Source organism: Candoia aspera, chromosome 3, assembly GCF_035149785.1.
Source record: "Candoia aspera isolate rCanAsp1 chromosome 3, rCanAsp1.hap2, whole genome shotgun sequence".
NCBI classification, from domain to species: domain Eukaryota; kingdom Metazoa; phylum Chordata; class Lepidosauria; order Squamata; family Boidae; genus Candoia; species Candoia aspera.
The window spans coordinates 63,796,581-63,818,420 of NC_086155.1; the positions used below are offsets into that span (position 1 = coordinate 63,796,581).

The 21,840-nt window shown below is 37.4% G+C and overlaps 1 protein-coding gene across 2 annotated transcripts in view; it reads left to right on the forward strand.

Annotated features, from left to right (window-relative positions):
• ZYG11B (zyg-11 family member B, cell cycle regulator) overlaps nucleotides 1–20,988 on the forward strand; it is a 28,172-nt gene extending 7,184 nt beyond the window's left edge. Inside the window, exons 2-14 of one of the 2 annotated variants that reach the window (XM_063297956.1) lie at nucleotides 2,325–2,490; nucleotides 3,130–3,884; nucleotides 8,526–8,666; nucleotides 9,651–9,827; nucleotides 10,663–10,727; nucleotides 13,369–13,468; nucleotides 13,591–13,641; nucleotides 14,175–14,336; nucleotides 14,779–14,826; nucleotides 15,332–15,529; nucleotides 15,619–15,671; nucleotides 17,802–17,899; nucleotides 19,767–20,988. In XM_063297956.1, the coding sequence (XP_063154026.1) occupies nucleotides 2,325–2,490; nucleotides 3,130–3,884; nucleotides 8,526–8,666; nucleotides 9,651–9,827; nucleotides 10,663–10,727; nucleotides 13,369–13,468; nucleotides 13,591–13,641; nucleotides 14,175–14,336; nucleotides 14,779–14,826; nucleotides 15,332–15,529; nucleotides 15,619–15,671; nucleotides 17,802–17,899; nucleotides 19,767–19,930 (2,178 nt within the window). In that variant the 3' untranslated portion in view covers nucleotides 19,931–20,988. The remainder of the gene's footprint in view (nucleotides 1–2,324; nucleotides 2,491–3,129; nucleotides 3,885–8,525; nucleotides 8,667–9,650; nucleotides 9,828–10,662; nucleotides 10,728–13,368; nucleotides 13,469–13,590; nucleotides 13,642–14,174; nucleotides 14,337–14,778; nucleotides 14,827–15,331; nucleotides 15,530–15,618; nucleotides 15,672–17,801; nucleotides 17,900–19,766) is intronic. The other variant, XM_063297957.1, reaches the window with a different exon arrangement.
• The last annotated feature ends 852 nt before the right edge of the window (nucleotides 20,989–21,840 follow it).

The following is a 21,840-nucleotide window of genomic DNA, read 5'->3' on the forward strand; positions in this document are numbered from 1 at the left end:
TGAAAGCTTAATTATTGAAAATGCTAGACTTGTATGTAGAATATAGGAAGAAAAAAAGGAAAAATACATGGATAATCTGAATAAGAAAGTGATCTGCACATCAGTTCGTGAATACCTTAGTTATTATAAATGATGTACTCATTTTGCAATATGTTACCATAACAACATGAACCAGTGCAGAAGAGATGAGGATAACCCTAAAACAGTCATTGTTCAGTTTCAGTGTCCTCTATGTCCATTCTAACATGCTTCTTCATCATGAAGAATAAAATTATAGTGTTGTGCCCAAGAACTAATAGTCCACAGTCTGAAATAACTTCTTAGTTTGTACTATAAAAAACATGGACTTGGAAAATGATTGGTTGAATCCACCTTAAAAACGACAAGTGTGGTAACGCTGTTCAGCCAGTTTTGTTGAACAGATTACTCTTGCTTGATGAGTCAGGCCTCAGCTTAAGGCAGAAAAGGGTTTATTTTTATTGCTTTGTATGCTTAAACACTATTTTATGTGTCACTCTAAAGTAATGTAAAGTAATTGTTAAAATTAGCTAGACATTGTTTACCAGAGTGTTGCTTCTCTAAATTTTAATATGATACAATAGAATCTATATAAATTACTCATAAATTAGGTTATCTAATGATAGTTTCTGAATTGGAAATCATTTTTTATGATCTTCCTTTGGCTTTGAGTAATAAATGTGATCGGTATATTGTATGGTATGTCCATAAATTTTGTTGCTTTGTTGTAATGATTCTTGTTAAGCTTGCTGAGAAGTGGCTTAGCAACTGACCAAGTAAATGTATACAATGCCAGAATTTGGTAACAGATGTTGTATCTCCCCTTTCACTACTTGACAGATTCTTTGATATTTAATGAGCTCTTCTCCCACTAGATATCAAGCATTTGTGTGTCTGTGTGCTTCAGCATGTATCTGTTTGTGTGTGGCGGGTGAGGATTTAGGAAAGAAATTACCTAATACAGAAAAACTACAATTGTTGGGGAACAAAACTGGATTTGGAAGGTGTGTAGCATATAGGATGGCCAATTATACATGCCAAAAAGGAGAAGATGTATCACCAAAAGGAGGACAGAGAATCATCAGACGTGGATGTGATAATTTGTATGTGGAGGTACAGTTTTGAAAGAATTACTGTAATTTAAATAGAAAGGCGGAACCTGTCAAGAGAGATAATAGCTGGTTCACTTCTTTGCGTTAAGCCATAATCTAATATGCTTCTTTTCGTCTTAGCAGTGTTGTATGTATTTACCCATTAAGTGTGGGATCCAGCCAGTGTGGCTTACTCAACATATCATGATGTCCAAATTCAGAACTTAATATCATGAGTGAACCAAGCCAATAACTAAATAACTTTTGTATCTTTTAGAAGCTGATACTGGCCATTATTTGCTATGCCTTCTTAGGGTTCTTTTTCTTTAAAATGCATTTTAAACAGTCTTCAAATAGAGAGACAGTCTTCAAATAGAGAGTAGTCCTTTATAAAATAGTACACCTGTATACAAGCACACCCACACCCACTGGTGTTGTGGTGAGTCCAGTTTCCCCTCTTCTTCCATTTGTATACTTTTAGACCCAAGACTAAAAGTAAACCAGTTGATATGCTATCGCTTTTGAGGGTGGTGTGTATGTTTAGGCTTTGGCCTTTGCCAATTCTGATCTTTTGATATTTTCCCACAAAAATAGAGATCAGAGTAGGAGATACTTCTTTAGTAGTGAGCCAATTAGTAGTGAGAAAACTCCTTTCTTGCTTTCTGCCCATTTAGGTCTATAATTGTCAGGAACCAAGCCAAGAACCAAGTTGAGCCAATACCTCCAACTCTAGTTCTTTATTGTTCTCACCATATAGACAGAATCTTGCCAGACTAAAGCTGTTCAACTAACCTAAGGGGAAATAACCTAGAAGGGCTCTAGGGCGGAGCTACCTTGAACCTCTTAACCTTCCCAGCAACAGTGTCTGGGCTGCGAAGCCTCTTATCTGTTTGGAACGCACTCCCTCCCTGGGAACCAGCAGCAGCACTGGAATCCACCACAATAATTTCACTTTGAAAATAAATTACTTATAAGTTCATGATTTGGAACTACATGATTTCAGCCAACAATATACCTCTGTAATAGGGCACTTATTACAATACAGATTCTCATCACTGACATGAAACAACTGCTGGTACCAACTTCTGCCCTCTAAATTTATTTTCAGTGGTGATGAGAATTGCAAATGCAGTTCTCCCTGCTCCCTTCAGTTAAACTGTGATAAATGCTGACTTTTTGAATTTCAAATGTTAGACATTGGACTTCTTTCTGCAGGAAGAGGCTTCACCATACTCTCTGCTTGACATCTGCTTAAACTACCTAACTTCTGATCTAGAGAAGTTTTGTACAGAAAGGCACGATGGGACATTATGCTTGCAAGAGCCTGGAATATTTCCACAAGAAGTGGCTGATCGATTGCTGCGGACAATGGCATTCCACGGTAAAATAATCCATCCAGGTCTGGTAATTGGGGACTCAATTTAAGCAGAAAGAAAGCCACCTTATTTAAACTAGGGCTTGATTTCCCTGCCTTTTACTACCACTGTACCACTTGATTTGGTACAGACATTTAGTTGAAGTGATGCAAAATTGGTGCAGTTAAGAATTAAATGGTATTCTGCACCAAGCAAATAAAATAGAATCAAAGAATTCTCATTTATTAACCACTGTAAATTATTATACAGCATTTAAAGGTGTTTGAGGCATAGCAGTTTTTGTGAGATTGGAGAATAGAAGTGACACAATAAAACCCATTGTGTAGAAATGCTCCAGCAATGGTACCATGCAGAAGAGGAAAGGATAAGATGGCATTGTAGCTTTCCAGTGAAATAAGCTTGTTAAAATCACACACAAGACCAAAAGAAAAAGAAAAAAAAAGCTGGGGATGGGAAGGAGAAAGAGGATGCTTGAGAATAAGGAGTGCAACTGATTCCTACTTTCTCCTTTGGCAAGCATGTCTTTTCCTTCTAGCCTGGGCCATATCCCAAAGCTGAAGAAATTCCCTTAGTTGTGATATCTGGCTTGTTTTCACTTTTAAAACAATATATGTGATAGGTCTGGTACTCTTCCCTCCCCTCAGGACTGCTTAATGATGCAACGGTGGGGATTTTTCGAGGCAATCAGATGCGTTTGAAAAGAGCCTGCATCCGTAAAGCAAAAATCTCTGCAGTGGCTTTTTGGAAAGCATTCTGCCACCATAAGTTGGTAGAGCTTGATGCTACTGGTGTGAATGCAGACATTACAATCACAGATATAATCAGTGGACTTGGCAGCAATAAATGGATCCAGCAGAACCTTCAATGCCTTGTGCTGAACTCATTAACTCTTTCACTGGAAGATCCCTATGAAAGGTGCTTCAGTCAGCTGATTGGTCTTCGTGCTCTGAGCATTACCAATGTTCTCTTTTACAATGAAGATCTGGCTGATGTGGCTTCGCTTCCAAGACTAGAAAGTCTGGATATCTCCAACACCTCGGTCACCGACATAACTGCCATCCTTGCCTGTAAGGATCGCCTCAAATCTCTTACCATGCACCACCTGAAATGCTTGAAAATGACAACCACTCAGATTTTGGATGTAATACGAGAGTTAAAAGTCCTGAATCATCTTGATATTTCAGATGATAAGCAGTTCACATCTGATATTGCACTTCGTTTGTTAGAACAGAAAGACATCTTACCTAACCTTGTATCTTTGGACATCTCGGGGAGGAAGCATGTTAGTGATGAAGCTGTTGAAACATTTGTTAAACAACGGCCCTTAATGCAGTTTGTTGGACTTCTAGCTACTGATGCTGGCTATTCATTATTTCTCACTGGTGAAGGGAATTTGAAGGTAGGTATCTATTTGTTACAGCAGTTATGACATAGATTTGCTTTATTTAATGAAAACAAATCATGGTTAATGAGGAATGGGCCAGTTCTGATGTTTTAGGGTAGGAGAGAATTATGGGGGCACATCCAGATGATGGCAAGAACAGATACTTATCAGGCTCCAAAACCCATCCAATTACTCTAATAATATTCCCTTTCAACACTGATAATTGCATGGGGTGCTTTTTAATTTTTTTTATAATAGTGAAATCAAACAACTATAACACCAGCAGAAGAAAATACAGTAGTGGCTATCCAGTGAGAAAAGAACCTACATACATTGTGATGAGTCTAATAAACTAAATATAGCAAAAAAGAAGAATAAAAACAAATGAAAAAAGAGATCCGTGTAATACCCATTATTATTAAATCTAGATCATATGGAGATGTATTGCTTCACCTTCTCATTTTTAGAACATAAGGACTTTTCAAAAATAGATAACAGACTCCTATCCTTGAATCCAATCCTTACAGTAGTATCAGGAGGATAAACTTCTTTCCATTTACTTTAGATTGTCCTCTAACAAATGACAGATTCTGTATTTTAGGGATGTACAGTTACTCCTCATTTAGTGGCTACCTCAGTTAGCTACCATTTGCAAATATGATGGTAATAAATGGTAGTAAAAAATGAAAAAAATGAATTTTCCCACCAGTGCATGCTCTCATGACCAAATTTCTGTGCCTGACAATAGTGCATGCAGGAGTGAGAGTATGCTATCTATTTTTGAAAAGTCCTAATGGTGTAAAATATCTGATAGGAATTAACATTGGAATCCCTCTTAAAATATACGTTGATCTTGAAGTATTATTCATTTTAATTACATTAATCTTGTCCCAGAGGATTAATGGAAGTTTTTTCCATCAAGTTATATCTGCTGAAATTGCATCTGTAGACATATTTAATTCAACATATTATGATATATTTGGAGAAAGATATAAAACCAAGTATTTCATGGAGTCTATAAAAATTGTAAATCCTACTATCTTGCAATAATCTACTGTATAGATATTGGAGATCCCAATCTACAATTGTACTTAATAGAATTGTACTTTTTACAGTTGATTACATAACCAAAGTATAAACCTTAATTTTGTACAACGTTAATAAGCTTTAGTAATATCTGAGGTATTGAGAAGATGAAGTAAAAATGTAAGAACTAACATGGCTTTTCCTAAACTCCAACTTCAGATCCTGGAAGTGATGGAATGGTTGTTGGTGTGAGCCCAGAATGGTTCCTGTTTTTCCAAAATGGATTCTGGCAAATCAAGCTCCTACTCATTCTGACTCTCAGTTACTCAGCTATTTCTTCATTAATTTCCATGTTTTGGAATTTTTCATAATCCATTTCACTCTAGCACTCACCTGTTTGATGTGAAATCTGCTTCTTCTTTTCCATAGATATTATATATTGTCTTTGAGACTGATTTACTTCTATTTACTTTTCTTTCATTGTAAGCTGTCCAAAAGGCTCATTGGAACCATATGGCTGAGTATAAAGTTATCTTAAAAATACACATTGTTATGTATGTGCAGGACACATGAGGGATGTACTATGGCCAAAGAAATTGTTTTTTACAACTTTCCTCAGTATAGTTTAAAAAGAAGCTGCTATAAAACAAATAAGAAAAAATAAATGACTGCTGTATACATATTATATTCCTCTGAGTAATTTTCATTTTTAAGAATTCTGAGTGTAAAACCTTTTTATAGTGTGGAATATCTTCTGCTTAGAGAATATTGGAGTTTTCTAAGTATTCTTTAAGTTCTTTAGGGAGGATTCAGAAAAATGGAGTGGCTCCAGAGATAATTTCCCATGTTCACCCTTGTATATCACAGCATGTGAGTGGGTGGTCCAAAAATGTATGTTTATTTTTTTTTCTGTACCTCCATCTGTCACTTGCTTTTTCCTTCAGTGTATAAAATAAATCACATTGCTCTTAAACCCCAATATCAGAACAACAACAATTTCACCTCACTTTTAGTGTTGCTAGCTAGTTTGTTGGTTGGTTATTCCCACCACTTCCAATGTGCAGAACAATGAGATGTGGGTGGTGCTGCGTTTCTCTCTGCAAAGAACAGAGAAATTCTTTCCAGCCCAACAATAGGGCTGATCTGTGAAACAGCAATTCTCTAGTACAGTTCTGGTTTGGAGAGGTGACGGGAATTGTATTTTAGAGGGAGCTATGCAGTTCAATAACTATTCATGGCTGGATTTACACATTGCTGTACTGCAAATGATAATGTGGGTCAGTTTTGGCTTGGCATGCTGCATATAGCAAGCTATAATATTGTAAATCAGTTTGTGGCCTGTCATCTGTACAAATCCAGACAATTCTGGTTACTGAAATAAATTATTGTTAAACAATCAACTTATTGCAGTGTTCAAACCAGATCACTATGTTCTCCTGTGGTTAGTTCATTAATATTGGTGATATATTAAACTTTCTATGTTTAGTAGTCTTAAAAATTTATATCAAGGAATTCCTCATCTTTGGTCAGTAAGCTTATCTTTCAGTTGCAGTTTATGATTATCAAAGATCAGCAAAATAAGCTTATACATGGAAGCATTTTATTAACCGTGATTATAAAATTATAATTGACTAAGAAGAACAAAGATTTGCACTTGTTTATCATATTTAACTTTCAGACTGGATAGAAAGTAGTGACCTGTTCAGTACAAACTGCTTATAGTGCCAGCCCTAGTATAGTTGAATCTCTTTTTAAAATATTTAATTTATACTGGTGTTTTAGTGCTTTCACAGTTCTTTCTAAACAATGCTTGTATGGGCTAGGTTAGCACAACAAGCTAAGTCACAACTCGTGGTTTGCAAATCACAATAGCTGAATTCACACATGCTAAGCTAATTCCAGACAAATGTAATCTGTGAACTAGGTCCTGAAATCCTTCCTAAATGTGGCTGACAGGCCAATTCTGTGCACATCTGTTCAGAAGTAAGTTTCACTGACTTAAGTGAGGCTTACATTGCTATAATGGTATGTATATCTGTTTCTGTGTGTATATGTTGAGATAAATATGCATGCACATGTACACAAATGTATACTATTTCTTTATTGAAATATTTAAAAACCACTTCTTAGAAAAGTGATTTATTATAGAGTTAAAGCCTCAGTTAAAGAACTAGACCTGTTGTAAAACTCTGATACAGATTGACTCTGAGGATGCTTGAGCTGATAACAAGGGTCGCAATAATTTTGGGATATTCAGTGAATCTGTTATTTTGCATGGAAGTTAAGAAGACTTGAAGTACTTGCTGAGGAAGATCAAAGATTATAGTCAGCAATACGGACTACACCTGAATGTGAAGATGAAGATACTCACAAATCGACCAATAAACTGTCAAAATAAATGGAGAAGAAATTGAAGTCATCAACAATTTCATTCTACTCGGGTCAACGATCAATGCCAAGGGAAGTAGTAATCAAGAAATCAAATGACGTACCGCACTGGGAAAATCTGCCATCAAAGACTTATCTGAAGTTTTCAGAAGTAAAGATGTCAGTTTAAAAACAAAGGTGCATCTGACTCATGCCATGGTCTTCTCAATTGCCACATATGCCTGTGAAAGTTGGACATTAAAAAAGGAAGATAGAAGAAGAATTTATGCATTTGAATTGTGGTGTTGGCAAAGATTATTGAAAATACCATGGACTGCCAGAAGAACAAACAAATCAGTTTTGTTTGAATGTTCCCTGGAGGCAAAGATAACTAGGCTTAGACTCTCATACTTTGAGCACATCATCAGGAAAGACCAATTGCTTGAAAAGGACATCATGTTTGGTAAAGTCGAGGGCCAGCGGAAAAGAGGAAGACCTTCAATGCGATGGATTGATACAATCACAGCAACAATGGATGCAAACACTGGAACAGTCAGGCATATGGCACAAGACGGAACAGCATTTTGTTCTGTTATATGTAGGATCACCATGAGTCGTAAACAACTCGATGGCAACTAACAACAACACCAGAGTTGTCTACTGGCTTAGAATTTGCAGCATGTTGGAAAGCAGATGTGCTGATACACCATTTGTCCAGTTTATAGATAGTGTCATGGATGTGCCTCATTAAATATAATGATTAGGATGAGGCTGGCATGGAAAAATAATATAAATACTGTGTGAATATTGCTTAAAGATAGGTAATTTGTTGTAAACTAAACTAAGTTTCAAAGTTTAATTATTTATGGTCATAGACCAACACTGGGGGAAAATATCTGAAAACCCTAATACATTTGGGAAAATTCTGTCAGCTCTGTTGGCTTGGCTGGAATGGGTTGTGTTTTAAAGGCTAAAACCAACCTTTTATGCTGCAGTCCCATGTTGTCTTACCTAAGAAGAACCCTTGTTGAACTCAGAGTGCTTTAAAATTCTCAGTCAGCATATGTAGGCTGATTCCCAAGCCTACTTATATATAAGAATAATTCAGAAAAAGTAAGTATGTGGAGCTTTTCAGCAGGGTACATAACTCCCAATGTTTTCTCTTGTGGTGGAATAAAAATAGATAATTTGGAAATATTTCTGTTACCTGTATTTTTGTCATAATTGCAAACTCTGGTACATTGTGTGTTCTGTATCTTGAAGGTTTCTGGAGAAGCAAATGAAACTCAGATTTCTGAAGCTCTGCGGCGTTATAGCGAGCGGGCATTCTTTGTGAGGGAGGCACTGTTTCATCTCTTTAGCCTTACGCACGTTATGGAAAATACCAAACCAGAAATTCTGAAGGTAAAGCTACTTAAACTGATGAGGCGTCTCTCTAATAGTATCCCAAAATGTGACATACTTTAGGAAAGCAGAGAACATGGAAGGTGTATGCACTGACAGATTTGGAGGGGTGATAGAAAAGAGAAATGCATTTTAGCAACAATTCAGAAGCTGTAGTCATCATGTTTACATAGGTTATGCTAAATTTATTTGTGGAGGAAGCAAGAGGAGTTGCCTGCATCCCCAAAGTAGAACAGATATCTGTAGTTGTAGAGTAGGGATCTATTCATTAATTGTCAAATGAAATAATATCCAATGAAATTGATTAGCTTTCCATGTTGTGATGTGACCAGAACTGTGAATAGAATTAGGGCCTGTGAATATGGGTTGCTACAAAACAGCAGTAAAGTGGCAAGGTAGGAAGTGACAGTTTTCCTGCAGATATGAAAGGAAAATGAAGGAGAAAGAGCTTTCCCTCCAAAAATTAGGAGTGCACTGCTCAGCCCTTTAATCTCTCCTCTAGTGGTTCAGTTTAATTGCTAAAAACCAATAAAATTGACACAACCCATGTTATTTATATCATAATATAGATAGCAGTAGGCAGCTCCAAAGGTTTTTTTGGGGTTGGGGCACAAATTTGTGTGGCGCATTGGGAGACCACTCAAAGTTGTGTTTAGTAAGTTTGCCTCAGGCCAGAGAGCTGTGTCCCTTTTCTGTCCACTTTATTCAGTAGTAATATTAATGTTAATGTTCCTAGAAAACAAGGTGGAGGAGAGAAGGGGGGCAGGCCTTCTGACGTGTTGACTTTAGTCATGGAAAGAAAAAGTTGGTTGGTGTCCTAGCTGGAAATGATCAAGATAGGTCTGTGGGTTGGAAGATACCTGCCAACTAGTTTAATGAACTTTGGGTATGCTAAACTGATTCTGCTTTGGATATGATAGCTGTTTTCATTGTAGATGATAAGCCAACTCACACTTTCCTCTCTTGATTGTTCATCTGTTTCAGCTTGTAGTTGTTGGCATGAGAAACCATCCTCTGAATTTGCCTGTGCAGTTAGCAGCAAGTGCTTGTGTGTTTAACCTGACAAAACAAGATTTAGCTGCAGGCATGCCAGTTAGGCTTCTGGCAGACGTTACGCACTTGCTCCTTAAGGCCATGGAGCATTTCCCCAACCACCAACAAGTAAGCCTTTCCATTTTTTTTCAAGATAACGGACGTAGCATTTTCGGATCCTGAACTAGTATACTGGGTTTTTTTTTTAAAATCCTGTCTGAGATGAGTCCTGAAATCTGTGGGGTGACCTGCAGAGGGCTGTGCCCAGGAGATGCCCTCGCAATCTGGCAGATTTGGAGCGCTTCTGCAAGGAAGAGTGGGCAAAGATTCCCAAGGCAAGATGTGCCATGCTGATAGACTCCTACCCCAAAAGACTGAATGCTGTCATAAAATCCAAAGGTGCTTCAACAAAGTATTAGTTTAAGGGCGTGCACATGTATGCAAGTACGTTATTCTAGTTTTTTTTATTTTTACTTTTTCCCCTAAAAGATTTCAGTTTGTTTTTCAATTGTACAGCTTGTATGTTATATTAAAAGTGGAAAAAATTCTGAAGTGATTTATCTTGGTCTGATTTTTTTACATCTCAAAAACCTGGCATTCTAACGGGTGTGTAGACTTTTTATATCCACCGTAGATATAGAGATATATAGATATATATCGCTATATAAATTGATATCATATGCATTGGTATCACAATATATGTTGCTACAGCTGAATATTTATAAGCATCCTAAATGCTGGTGTAAAAAATAAAATGAAGAGACTGATATTTATGAAAACATATGCACATTTCCATCATTTCTTTTTGTTGGATTTCATTTCTAAATAACAATGTTTGTAAATGATAATATCAGATCTTTAAAGGAAATGGCAAGTTATCAATACATTACAAGATTCATTTGGGAGGAATGAAATCCTGTCCTGGATGTGAAATATTTTGTGCTGTGTTTTTCCCCCCTTATAGCTGCAAAAGAACTGTCTTTTATCACTGTGCAGCGACAGGATACTTCAGGACGTTCCATTTAACAGGTTTGTTTTATTTTCCAAATTATGAAGAAAAGGGAAGGGAATTTAAGATTGCTGTCTAAATGCAGTCAATTTGCTTCTTCCTTGGGGAAAAAATCCGACAAATTTAGGAACAAAGTGTGACATTTGAATAATACCAGAATGTATGCATTTTGTAATATTATTACATAATATAGCTGTGCAGTGATTTGGACTTAATTCTGAAAAAGTGATCTGGAATGCACAGGAACACAGATGTAGCACTTGTCAATGACTAGCTAAAGCAGCTACATTATTTTCAGGATTGCATAGCCACACAAGCAATAGCTGCAGTGGAGGCCTCCCCACAAGAGCCATGCTATCCTGAAAAAATTACTCTATCCCACTGCTGAATAATTTTAAATAACCGCCCTTATTCATAGCTAATGGATGGATTTTCTATCCATCTTGGCACTTCTGTAAAAACTAAATTCTGTCTGTCTGTCTGTCTATCGACCTGTCTTAAATGCCAACATTTTTCTAAGTAGGTATTAACACAAAATTTGGTAATTTATTCATTTACCATTTTTAAATGTTGCATATTCAAGCAACACAGGATTCTAACCCTAGTCCTAATCCTAGATAAAAAAAATTAATCTGATAGCTTGCAAAGGATCTTACGAACATTGTCTGAAAAACACTTGGAAACCAGAAGGGGCTGAATATGTTTTCCAGTAGTTAGGGAATAACCCCCGACTGTGTTCTATGACTGCAGTTTTCTAGTGCCTGGACCTATTATGCCCTTTTTCATAAACTACGCTCTTTATTTCATCCTTACCTTCACCCCCACATTTTTTTCCCCAAGCACATTTGGATGTACAAATATATCTATGGGCCTGATAAGTGAGATTTTTTATACAAGTGAGAAGTGCCATGTAAAATAAATAAGAGTTAACTAAATAAATAAGAACTAAAGACAACCCATTAAAGGTTGTACAATCTAAAGGTTAGCCTGTGGGTAGTAGGTGTGAAAGAGTTATAGGTTGTGCCTTGAATGGGAGAACAAGGACATTGAAGACTTTTCCTCAGTTTCATTAACAGCAGTGCTAAAGTGTTCTCCATCCATGTATGAACAAGCAGAGAAGTAAACTGGCATAGATTTTCCCATCCCCATTGCCAATCCCAATTACCTCCGTTCTGGCTTACAGCAGAAGACAGTGTCTTCATTTCCCTTGCAGGCAAGATGGCCTTTCTTCCTTTTCACCAATTCGCAGGAGAACCATCCGCTAACCACAGCACGTGCTTGTGCTGTAAATGGCAAAGAGAAAGCCGCTTTGGAAGAGCATTCCCCTTAACCTGCCTCTTCTCCCAGTCCCAGCACCTGACTGCTAAACCTGAATTAAAAAATACCCCGAAAACTGACAGGCCCGGGGAAGTGGAATTGCATCGAGAAGCAAGAGAGAGAACCAGCTTACATAATCCTCCCATATCTGTCATCTGTTGTTTGGGCTGCTTTTTAGTGCTCTTCTGGCCAAGGGCTAAGCCATCTGAAAGCAGCCTGAATCACAGCTGAAAGACAAAGGGGATTGCGCTGTGAAGCAGTAGAGAGAAAGCCCACTTTCTCTGTCCTGTAACACAGCATGCACACACACACCACTCAGCTGCTATTTGGCCCAGTCCAGGATTCTGAGCCAGGGATTGTCTTGGAGATTTGGCAGGGAAGGTGGGAGAGCTGGGTCTGAAAGTACCAGATTGACCTGTTGCTAAACAGAATAGTCTTGAAGCATAATGCCCAGGGACCAGAGGGAAATGATGTGCCAATTTCTGCCTGAAGTGGCCTAAAAATGCTGGACTGATCCTATCCACTGGGATCACCAACTATGGTACCATCAAATTATATCCACAGCTGGAAGAAAATACTACTTTAAACCAGAAGACATAAGGTTCCTTTTGATATGAGTTTGGGATGAAATGAAGGCAATATCATGCTGATATGGCAGGAAAAAAAAGAGGTTGCCAGGACCTATTTGTGCTGTGGTTTAGTGCAAGTGGGGAAAGGCTCCAAATTTGTCAATTCTTCCCAAGCCAGGCCATAACCATTGTGAGAGGTTTTTTTTCCTGACCACAAGGAATTTAATGTGATGTCAAAGAGAGAGGATATTGGCAAGCAGTTCCATCCAGAAAAGTTATGGTGATGTATAAAACACAACACAGAAACCACATTGTGACTTTAAGTCACAATGAATGGTTATGAAAATTCATGCCCATCTGCAAACCAGGGAAAAATCCCTTCCTGGAGCCATCAGCCAGTGGTGAATTGGCATCTGTAGCAGTCTCTGCCAAGTACTAAAGTCTAGACTAGTGTTGGCTGGGGAATTCTGGGAGCTGAAGTCCACAAATCTTAAAGTTCCCAAGGTTGAGAAACACTCGTCTAGACCTTGAAGATAAAGATGGGCAGATAGACATATTACCGGCCCAAAGTGGCCAATTACTCTTAAATCCTGGCAAGGAGAAGTAGAAGGAAGTTTTTTTGCTCACTGTAAGCAGCTGATGCCAGCTGGAGGCTTTATTGTAGTTCTATTAAACATTACATTATTCCTTTTGTTCTTTTTGGCTGAAATGTGGTAGCTGGAGTTTTTATTTGCCCTTTCCCAAGATTTGTTAACTTTCTGCCTGTTTTTTTCAGGTTTGAAGCAGCTAAACTTGTCATGCAGTGGTTATGTAATCATGAAGATCAAAACATGCAGAGGATGGCAGTGGCTATTATTTCCATTCTTGCTGCAAAGGTGTGAGATTTTAAGTTTCATCACTTTAGCCTTTGAAACTTGCTTAATTCCCAAGCCGACAATACCTACAGCAATCTGACATTTCTCTGTGTTTGTTTTCTCTGTTTGTTTGTTACTTAAAGCTTTCGACAGAACAAACAGCTCAGCTTGGTGCAGAGCTCTTCATTGTCAGGGTAAGCAAGGAGAATTATTTGAAATGGCTGAAATGCTAATGTTGACTAAGTTCACACATTACAAGAATGTTGTTTGTTTGATTTCAGATGGGATGCTGCATGAACTGTTATAAATTCTTTATACAGCTTATACATTCTATAAATAAATAAATAAATAAACCCAACCATTGTGCCTCTGAAATCATGTTTTGCTTAACAGTGTGTGAACTCAGTCTCTGTCTGCAACACTGTTAAGTGAGAATGCTCAATGTTCTTCTTGCTGAAGGAGTTTTTTAAAAAAAATCTGGTTACTTTGACATACACAACTATTGCACCCCCTTCTCCCCCAAAATTAAAGTGTGCTGCTACTGCTTCAAATTCAAGGGATCAATTAAATCAAATCCATTTAATTTTAATTCTTACATTTTGTTTTTTGATCAGATGCTCTTACACAGCATCTGATGAAGTAGAGCATCACAGATGTATATCAGTTATGTACTTCATATGCAAAATTAGCAATATCAATTGCTTTATTCCTTTTCTTCCCTCTCCAGCAACTTCTTCAAATTGTGAAGCAAAAAACAAATCAGAATGTAGTGGACACTACTCTGAAGTTTACACTGAGTGCACTTTGGAATCTCACTGATGAGTCTCCAACCACATGTCGGCACTTTATTGAAAACCAAGGGCTGGAACTCTTCATGAAAGTTTTGGAGGTGGGAACTGAAGGATACATGTCAACATCTATATAGCTATTATTGTATCTGCTTACTTCAGTTTCCTTGTGTAGATACTGAAATTTTTGAGTCATGCTGCAATATCTCTACTTGTGATAGGCTTCTTATTTTCACAACCTGCAGTCCTCAAACCAATTAACTAAGATTGTCCATACAAATCTTCTCTCTTCTCTCACCTCAGCTCAAAAAACCATGACACCTCTCTCTTGTTAAAAGGATTAAAAGTCCTTTAGTATACTTCCACTGACACAAATCCCTCCTGTTTTGGACAGCAGTGACTGAGAGTTGAGCCTGTACTCTGAAAAGAATAATTATTTAATTTTGCTTTCTGATATGTCTCAGTGGGATCTGCTTGTTATCCAATATTAGCATGGATCTTATCACTTATTAATAGTTGTCTATATTTTATTTATATTTACAGTCTTTTCCTTCAGAGTCTTCTATCCAACAGAAAGTTCTTGGCCTTTTGGTAAGATGAACAGAATAGTATTTATTTTACCTGGATGTGGGCAATGCATGCTTTTCCTATTATCTTCTCTCCTGCTCCCTCCAACAATCTACACTACTTTGAATACATTATTTTTAATGCCATTCTATTAACTTTGGGTCCAATCAGACCAACCCTGTTCCTTCACAATCTCTATTTGTTTCATCTTAAGAGGTTAGCATTAGAACACAACAACCCTGTTGAATCAGACAATGGATTAATCTAGACTAGCATCCTGTTTCCAACATTATTAAGGCTTTCTTGAGGACAGTCTTCTCCAACCCACTGTCCTCAAGATGCAATAGATTGCAATTCAACCAGCATGTCCAATCTAAAGGTTAATATGTTGAGAAAATTGTTCTACAAAGCCCAGAGTGGGACAGAAATCAAAAGCCATGTCCACAACAGTAGCTTTTCAGGAATATCTGGAAAAGTAGCTTAATTAGGTACAACTGTTTGGCTGAAATCCCTCCCTTTTTTCATTTAGAACAACATTGCAGAGGTTAAAGAACTCCATTCTGAGCTAATGTGGGAAGACTTCATAGACCATATCAGCAAGTTGTTGCACAGTGTTGAGGTGGAGGTCAGTTACTTTGCAGCTGGGATTATTGCTCACTTGATATCGCGAGGAGAGCAAGCCTGGACATTAAGTCGCAACCAGAGAGCCTCACTCCTCGAAGAACTGGTATAGATGTGGCTGAAAAATATTTCCTACTTTTCTCTCAGAGTTACCTTGTAAACATTTACAGTAACATCTCTTTCTTTGTTTTACAGCATTCTGCCATTTTGAATTGGCCTACACCAGAATGTGAAATGGTGGCATACAGGTAACTACAGATTTGACATAAATCCTGCAAAAAATATTAATTCAGGTTCTGCTTAGTTTGCTGCACATAAGACTCTTTTGCCAGAAGTGTCAACAGTCTGCTTGTCCAAATGTTCTGGCTCATGACAAAATCACATTTCTTGTTTTCAAAGATATAATAATGAGATGTTTTAGGTTATAATCCTGCATATTACTGGTGAGTAAATCCATTGAATTCAGTGGGATATTCTTAGTAGACATGTATTGGGTTGCTTTGTTAGTCTGCCATATTCTATCATGCTCAGTGGACTTAAAATTGATTTATTCTCCATTTTAACCTACTGAAATTAGTAGTACTGTTCCTGAGAGAGAAAACTGAACTCTTGGCAGCTTTTGTATTAAAACTGATCCAAAAGATGTATTTTCATGTGTATTTAGAATTAGTCTGTTGACACCAGTGCTAAAACAGGCTGAAGCTTTTAGATGATCAGATTTGGTATGGATAAATAAGTAGCTGTTTCCCATGATCTGTGTGCCATTTCTGAGTGTTGTGTTTCTGTTGTCTAATTATTGCTTTCTTCCAAACCTCCCAAAATTACAAAAAAATTAGATTACTTTTATCTTCTTCCCCACTCCTCCTAGCAGACAGCAAACCGGTAGGAATCGTCAAGTGTCATGGTTTCCTATTAGGAATTGCTTGTGATTCCACTAACAAAGAGCTGTAATGCCATCCTATTCCTACCCTCTTCTCTCCCACTCCTCTCTTTTCCTTTTGGAGGTTATGTGCTTCCCACAATATAGTCAGCAACAGCATTGTTTAGTTTTTTGTGGGGATGTGTTTAAATAAATCCAATTAAGTATTAGCAACAGTATTCATGTCTCCACAGCAAGAACTCTCTAATGGAAAATAGGTTAGTTAAAATTGCATAGGGAGATTTTCTAATTGAACACTTGAAGAACACTTAGATTAATATTTAGTAGAATTACTGATATTTCCCTAAGGGGCAAAAGTATGAACTTGGATAAATTATTTCATGGATTGATGTAAAGACGTAATGTAAATTACGTCTCTACATGGTTTGACGTAAATTAATGTAATTTAATTTTCTTAAATTAAAAGATACAAAATAAAATTGAGCAGTGGTATGGTAGGGGTAGATTTAAGAAAAGCATGGACATGCTCCACTGGCAATTTTTCTGTTCCTCCCAAACTATTTTCCTCTTCACAAATAGAAAGATACACATAGTTTGCTCACAGATTATTCTTCTGTTCAAAGTTGGAAGCCTTTAATACGATTTGTTTGGTTTTAGTTTAACTTGTTCTGTGAATAAAGCTTTTGGTCTGTAAACATATGGCTTAGCAAAAATGTAGCCAACTGTACTTTATTTCATAAACTGTGATTAAATCATGGCTTAATGTGATGATGAACCCAGCTTCTTTGTGCTTCCTGACTGGAATATGTAGAAAAGTCTATCAAAAGACAATATGGCAGTATTTTGTGTTTTCCCCTTTAACAGATGTTCTATAACGAAGAATAAGATGGAAGAAATTTGCTTTGGAATTTGTTTTGAATGATGAAAAGGAGGTTAAAATTATAAGTACAAAAATAAGAATTGGTTGGAAAAGTCTGCTGTTCTTATCTGGAAAATTCTGTTTAGAAAAGCCATGCATCATCTTTTCTGCTGGAATAAGTTATTTTCTTCAACTTGGTTCCAGCTGGAGCAATATTCCCATGTAGTAACCTTAGATTAGGATATATCTTCATACCTTGGACTAAACTATTGCATGTCAGTTTAATAGAGAAAACAACTGGCAGATCTCTTATGAGCTATGGAGACTGAGAGAAATGTGTGAAGCAGGGGAATGGTAAGAGCCAGTTTGGTGTAGTGGTGAAAGGACTGGACTAGAAGCTGGGAGATCATGAGTTCTAGTCCTGCCCTAGGCACAATACCCAGCTGGGTGCCAGCCCTAGAAAGAAAGCAGTGGCAAATCACTTCTGAAAGTGATGCCAAGAGAGCTGCATGGATTTGACCATGTCATTGTCAAGAGTGGCTTGAAAGTGCTAAAAAAAATGGTGTGGTGGTAGTGAATGCTCTACTTGGGGTCAGAATCTCAGAATGAAGGGCCTTTCCTTTTTCTCTTCCTAAATAGGTCATTCAACCCCTTTTTCCCCTTGCTTGGTTGCTTCATGACTCCTGGGGTACAGCTGTGGGCTGTATGGGCTATGCAGCACGTTTGCAGCAAAAACCGTATGTATTGACAACAAACTCTGCGTGTTAAGCTATTCTTTCAACATGGAGTAACTGGTAAACACCAGATAATTCTCATGATATCTAGCAACACAGATTTATTTCAAATAACTTCAGGAAATGGGGAATCAAAACCATCTTGTAGCAATTCTGTCATAGGCAAAGGACAAGTAATGTGAGTGGGTAAGTGAGTTGTGAATGTTCTGGGTTTTAGCAGCCAATGGTGGTGCAGTGGGTGGTATTTTGAACTTGGAACAGATCTAGCATGGTCTTTAACTGATAAATCACAGTCTCTATCTAACAAATCTCACAGGATATTTCTTGGCCTCTTCCTCTTACTGAGTTGAAGTGCTCTCCATTCACCCTTGAGTAAACAGAAAGCTCTATCAACATGAAATTTGCCTGCCCCCATTGTCAATCCCTATCCTGCCTCTATTGCCTCTTTCTGACCCCTTGCTAAATGATGCTGCTCTGATTATGCATGTGCAATGCGTGATAGGTAAAGTAATTGAGCCTTCTGGCTTTGCTGTCCTCCATCTTCTATATGTCACCACCTGATGGGGAAAAGACCCACCAGTCACTGAGCTGCAACAGGAAGGAAGGAGATCTGATTGCAGGAATTGATCTGATTTCTCTAGGCTCTTTTGGGTGCCCTTATTCCTTCACCCCATTCCATTGTGATCCAAGCTGGATAAAGCTTTTTTTTTTTTAATTGTTATCAAGGGTTGGTAATGGTTGGTAATACCAATGAATAGTATGGCAAAAAGTAACAGATTTTGCGTACCTTGCAGCTGCTGTCGGATGCCAGTTGGTTAAGGGAGAAAATACTTGAACAGTGTTAAAGCTAAAGCTAACTTGAGCCTGTTGCTTCATGCCCTGGGGATGAGATGAATGCAACATGAGGGGAACACCGCGGAAAAAAGATACTGCCAGGGCATGTTTGTGCCACAGTTAGGTGATATAGATTGATGATATAAATTAGACTGACGAACAGGATCACTTGCTTAGCGCTGAGTCACCTTCTGAGACAGAACATAAGATTAAAATATATTTAAATCAATGTTTCTCAACCTTGACAACTTTTAAGATATGTGGTCTTCAACTCCCAAAATTACGTAGCCAACCATACTGGCTGGGGAATTCTGGGAGTTGAAGTCCACATATCTTGAAGTTGCTAAGGTTGAGAAACACGGATTTAAACTAATCTCTAGGGAACCGCTGAGATCCATGCAGAGCAGTTATTAAAATAATTCTCTGTAAATGGACAGTTAGTAGATACTATGGCTCTGGTATGGGTAACTGGGAAATAACAGGACTGGGGTGCCTGCTAAAAGCTGTAAGAGACCTGAGCGAAGTTAAATTGAATGAGTTTTGGAAAGGAGAAAAGGCTTCTGTGTATAGAAATAAGAGGAGAATACACGGAGGTAGATTAGGTTGGAATGCTGAATGAAGTTGTTCTACACCTTCTCTTCACTTCCCAATCCTTGGAAATAGGAAAATAATATGATGGGGACATTGCACAATGTACTGCCCTTCCACCATATATAGAATGGATATATAATCCTATTACTTTCTTTTTTTTCCTATACAAAACCTCTTCCACAGTCTCCTCTAAAGTCTTGGGATGTAGAAGTACTTATCTGTACATGCCATACGACTTTACATCCACCATCTCTCCAATAAGCAAATAGTACAGCAGAGAACTGAAAATGCCTTGCCACAATTACATTTCGCAAAATAATTTTGCTAAATCCATATGCAGCATGACTGGAATTTGAATTTGTAAAAGTTGTATGTGAAGATTGATGGAAACAGGCAATGAAATTCTAGACTCTTAATTTTACTGAATCTTTCTCTTTCATTTCAGCTGCCAGGTACTGCAGCATGTTAATTGAAGAAGGTGGATTGCATCATTTGTTTAACATCAAGGAAAACAGCCAGACCGATCCAGATGTTCAGCGAATTGCTGTCTCAATCTTAGATAGCTTAGAAAAACATATTTTGCGACATGGGCGGCCACCTCCTTATTAAAAACCAAACTGAATCTAAGCCAAATTGATTGAAAACATGTAACAGGGAATAGATGTGCAAATTATCCTCTAATAATCCCTTACTAAAATGTCTCTAGTTGGAATAATGTTGATAAAAGTGATCACCATTAATTTTTTGGCAGTTGGTGTGGAAGCAGGGCTGGTACATATTATCTTTAACAGCCTTTGGCATTTAAGGGTTTTCAAGAGGATCCAGAAAAATTCCTAACTGGTAATGTCTACTGGGATCACCGCTGGCTGTGGAAAAGTGGAAATTGTGCCATTCAAATGCCCATTCAAAATTAAACCTGTAGACTGTGTGAGTTCATCAGAACAGTGTTTCTGCTTGCTTCATCCCTTCAAAATAGTTGTGTTTTAATAGAACTGTCCACTGATTCAGTATTGGAACAAAACTGTGCTTGTAATGTCAGCACTATACAGCTCAAAACACTGTCATATATCACACATTAGGACCCAGCAGATTATGAGTAAGGTGACCAGGGATGTTTGTTCCTCTGTGGACCTTTTAAACTCACGAAACCTTCAGATTCTACTAATATTTCATATAAGCTCTTTAGCAGAAACATCTGAGTTTCAAATCAACAGGTATTTTATTTCTGTAATATACTATGATGAGAATCTCCTTAGAGGAAGAAATATAGGTTCTGCTCCAGGGAGCCAAAGACTAGGAAGGGAAAGAGTGAATTATAATTACAAAAAAAAAAAAAGAATATATTATGTTGCTACACTTGTTACTAAGTGTAAATTTGAAAAAAAAAAGTACAGTAGAGAAAACTAAGGTTTTCTACCAAAAGAATTGCTGGGAGAAACTTGTTCAATTTATGGAATTGTACATCTGATCACCTTATTTATGACAGACTATTAATAGCTTTGTTCTTTCTCATAAATACCTTGTCAGTATTTGTGCAGTGAACTTTATGTGGAAAGCAATGCCATACAAAATCTCATCCAACATTTTATGTAAAGTCTGGTGTAAATTACATTCTTGTGTGGTCTATTAAAATTTTTTACATAAAACATTCCATGATTAAAAACTCAGTGCATATATGTCGATGCTTAATGAAATAAGGTGAAAATAGCAACGATATACAAAGTCCACTTTAAAATAGAATAGATGTCAGCAAACCATGTTTTAAACTAGGTTTACTTCCAAAGAAAATAATGTTCTTCACCCAGTTGGGGTGTGAGGAAGCTGCATGATGTCTAACACTAAATCATGGAGAAGCCAACTTGGTTGCAAGAGAAATAACAATAGTTTTCTATCTGTGAGAAGCTAATTGTGTAATTTTATGTATGTTAAGTTTGAAGTTCAATGAAACAAACACTCTTGGAAAGTTTGCATAGGATTGCATCCTAAGGCTACAGTCTTGAACTTCATTTATTTGGGAGTAAGCCCCCCCAGAAGAGAAAGAAATGTAACTTCTGAGATAGATTTATGGGTACCTATGTGTAAACCAGGGTTCCATGGAACCCTAGGATTCAGGGTTGCCTGGGAGATCACAATTTATTTAAAAAATTATTTCAAATGTGGGTAACTTCACATTAAAGAGATAAGTTTCATTCTTTATTTTTAGTTTAAGAACACTGTTAATGCATATATACAGGCCTCCACATGAAACAAATATAATACTTTTTAAACTTTTAACCTATATTTGAGCCTGAATGTGCAGGGGTTCCCTGAGGCCTGAAAAATATTTCAAGGGTTCCTCCAGGGTCGAAAGGTTGAGAAAGGTTGGTGTAAACTATAGACATTCTTCTTCATCATCATCCCAGCATTTTCCCACAGGTGCAGAGTCCGCTTTTTGGATCAATAGGATAAACTATTAACATTATGGCCCCCTATCCTGGTTTCTTTTGATAAGTTATATAAAAAACAAAACAAAGGATGCT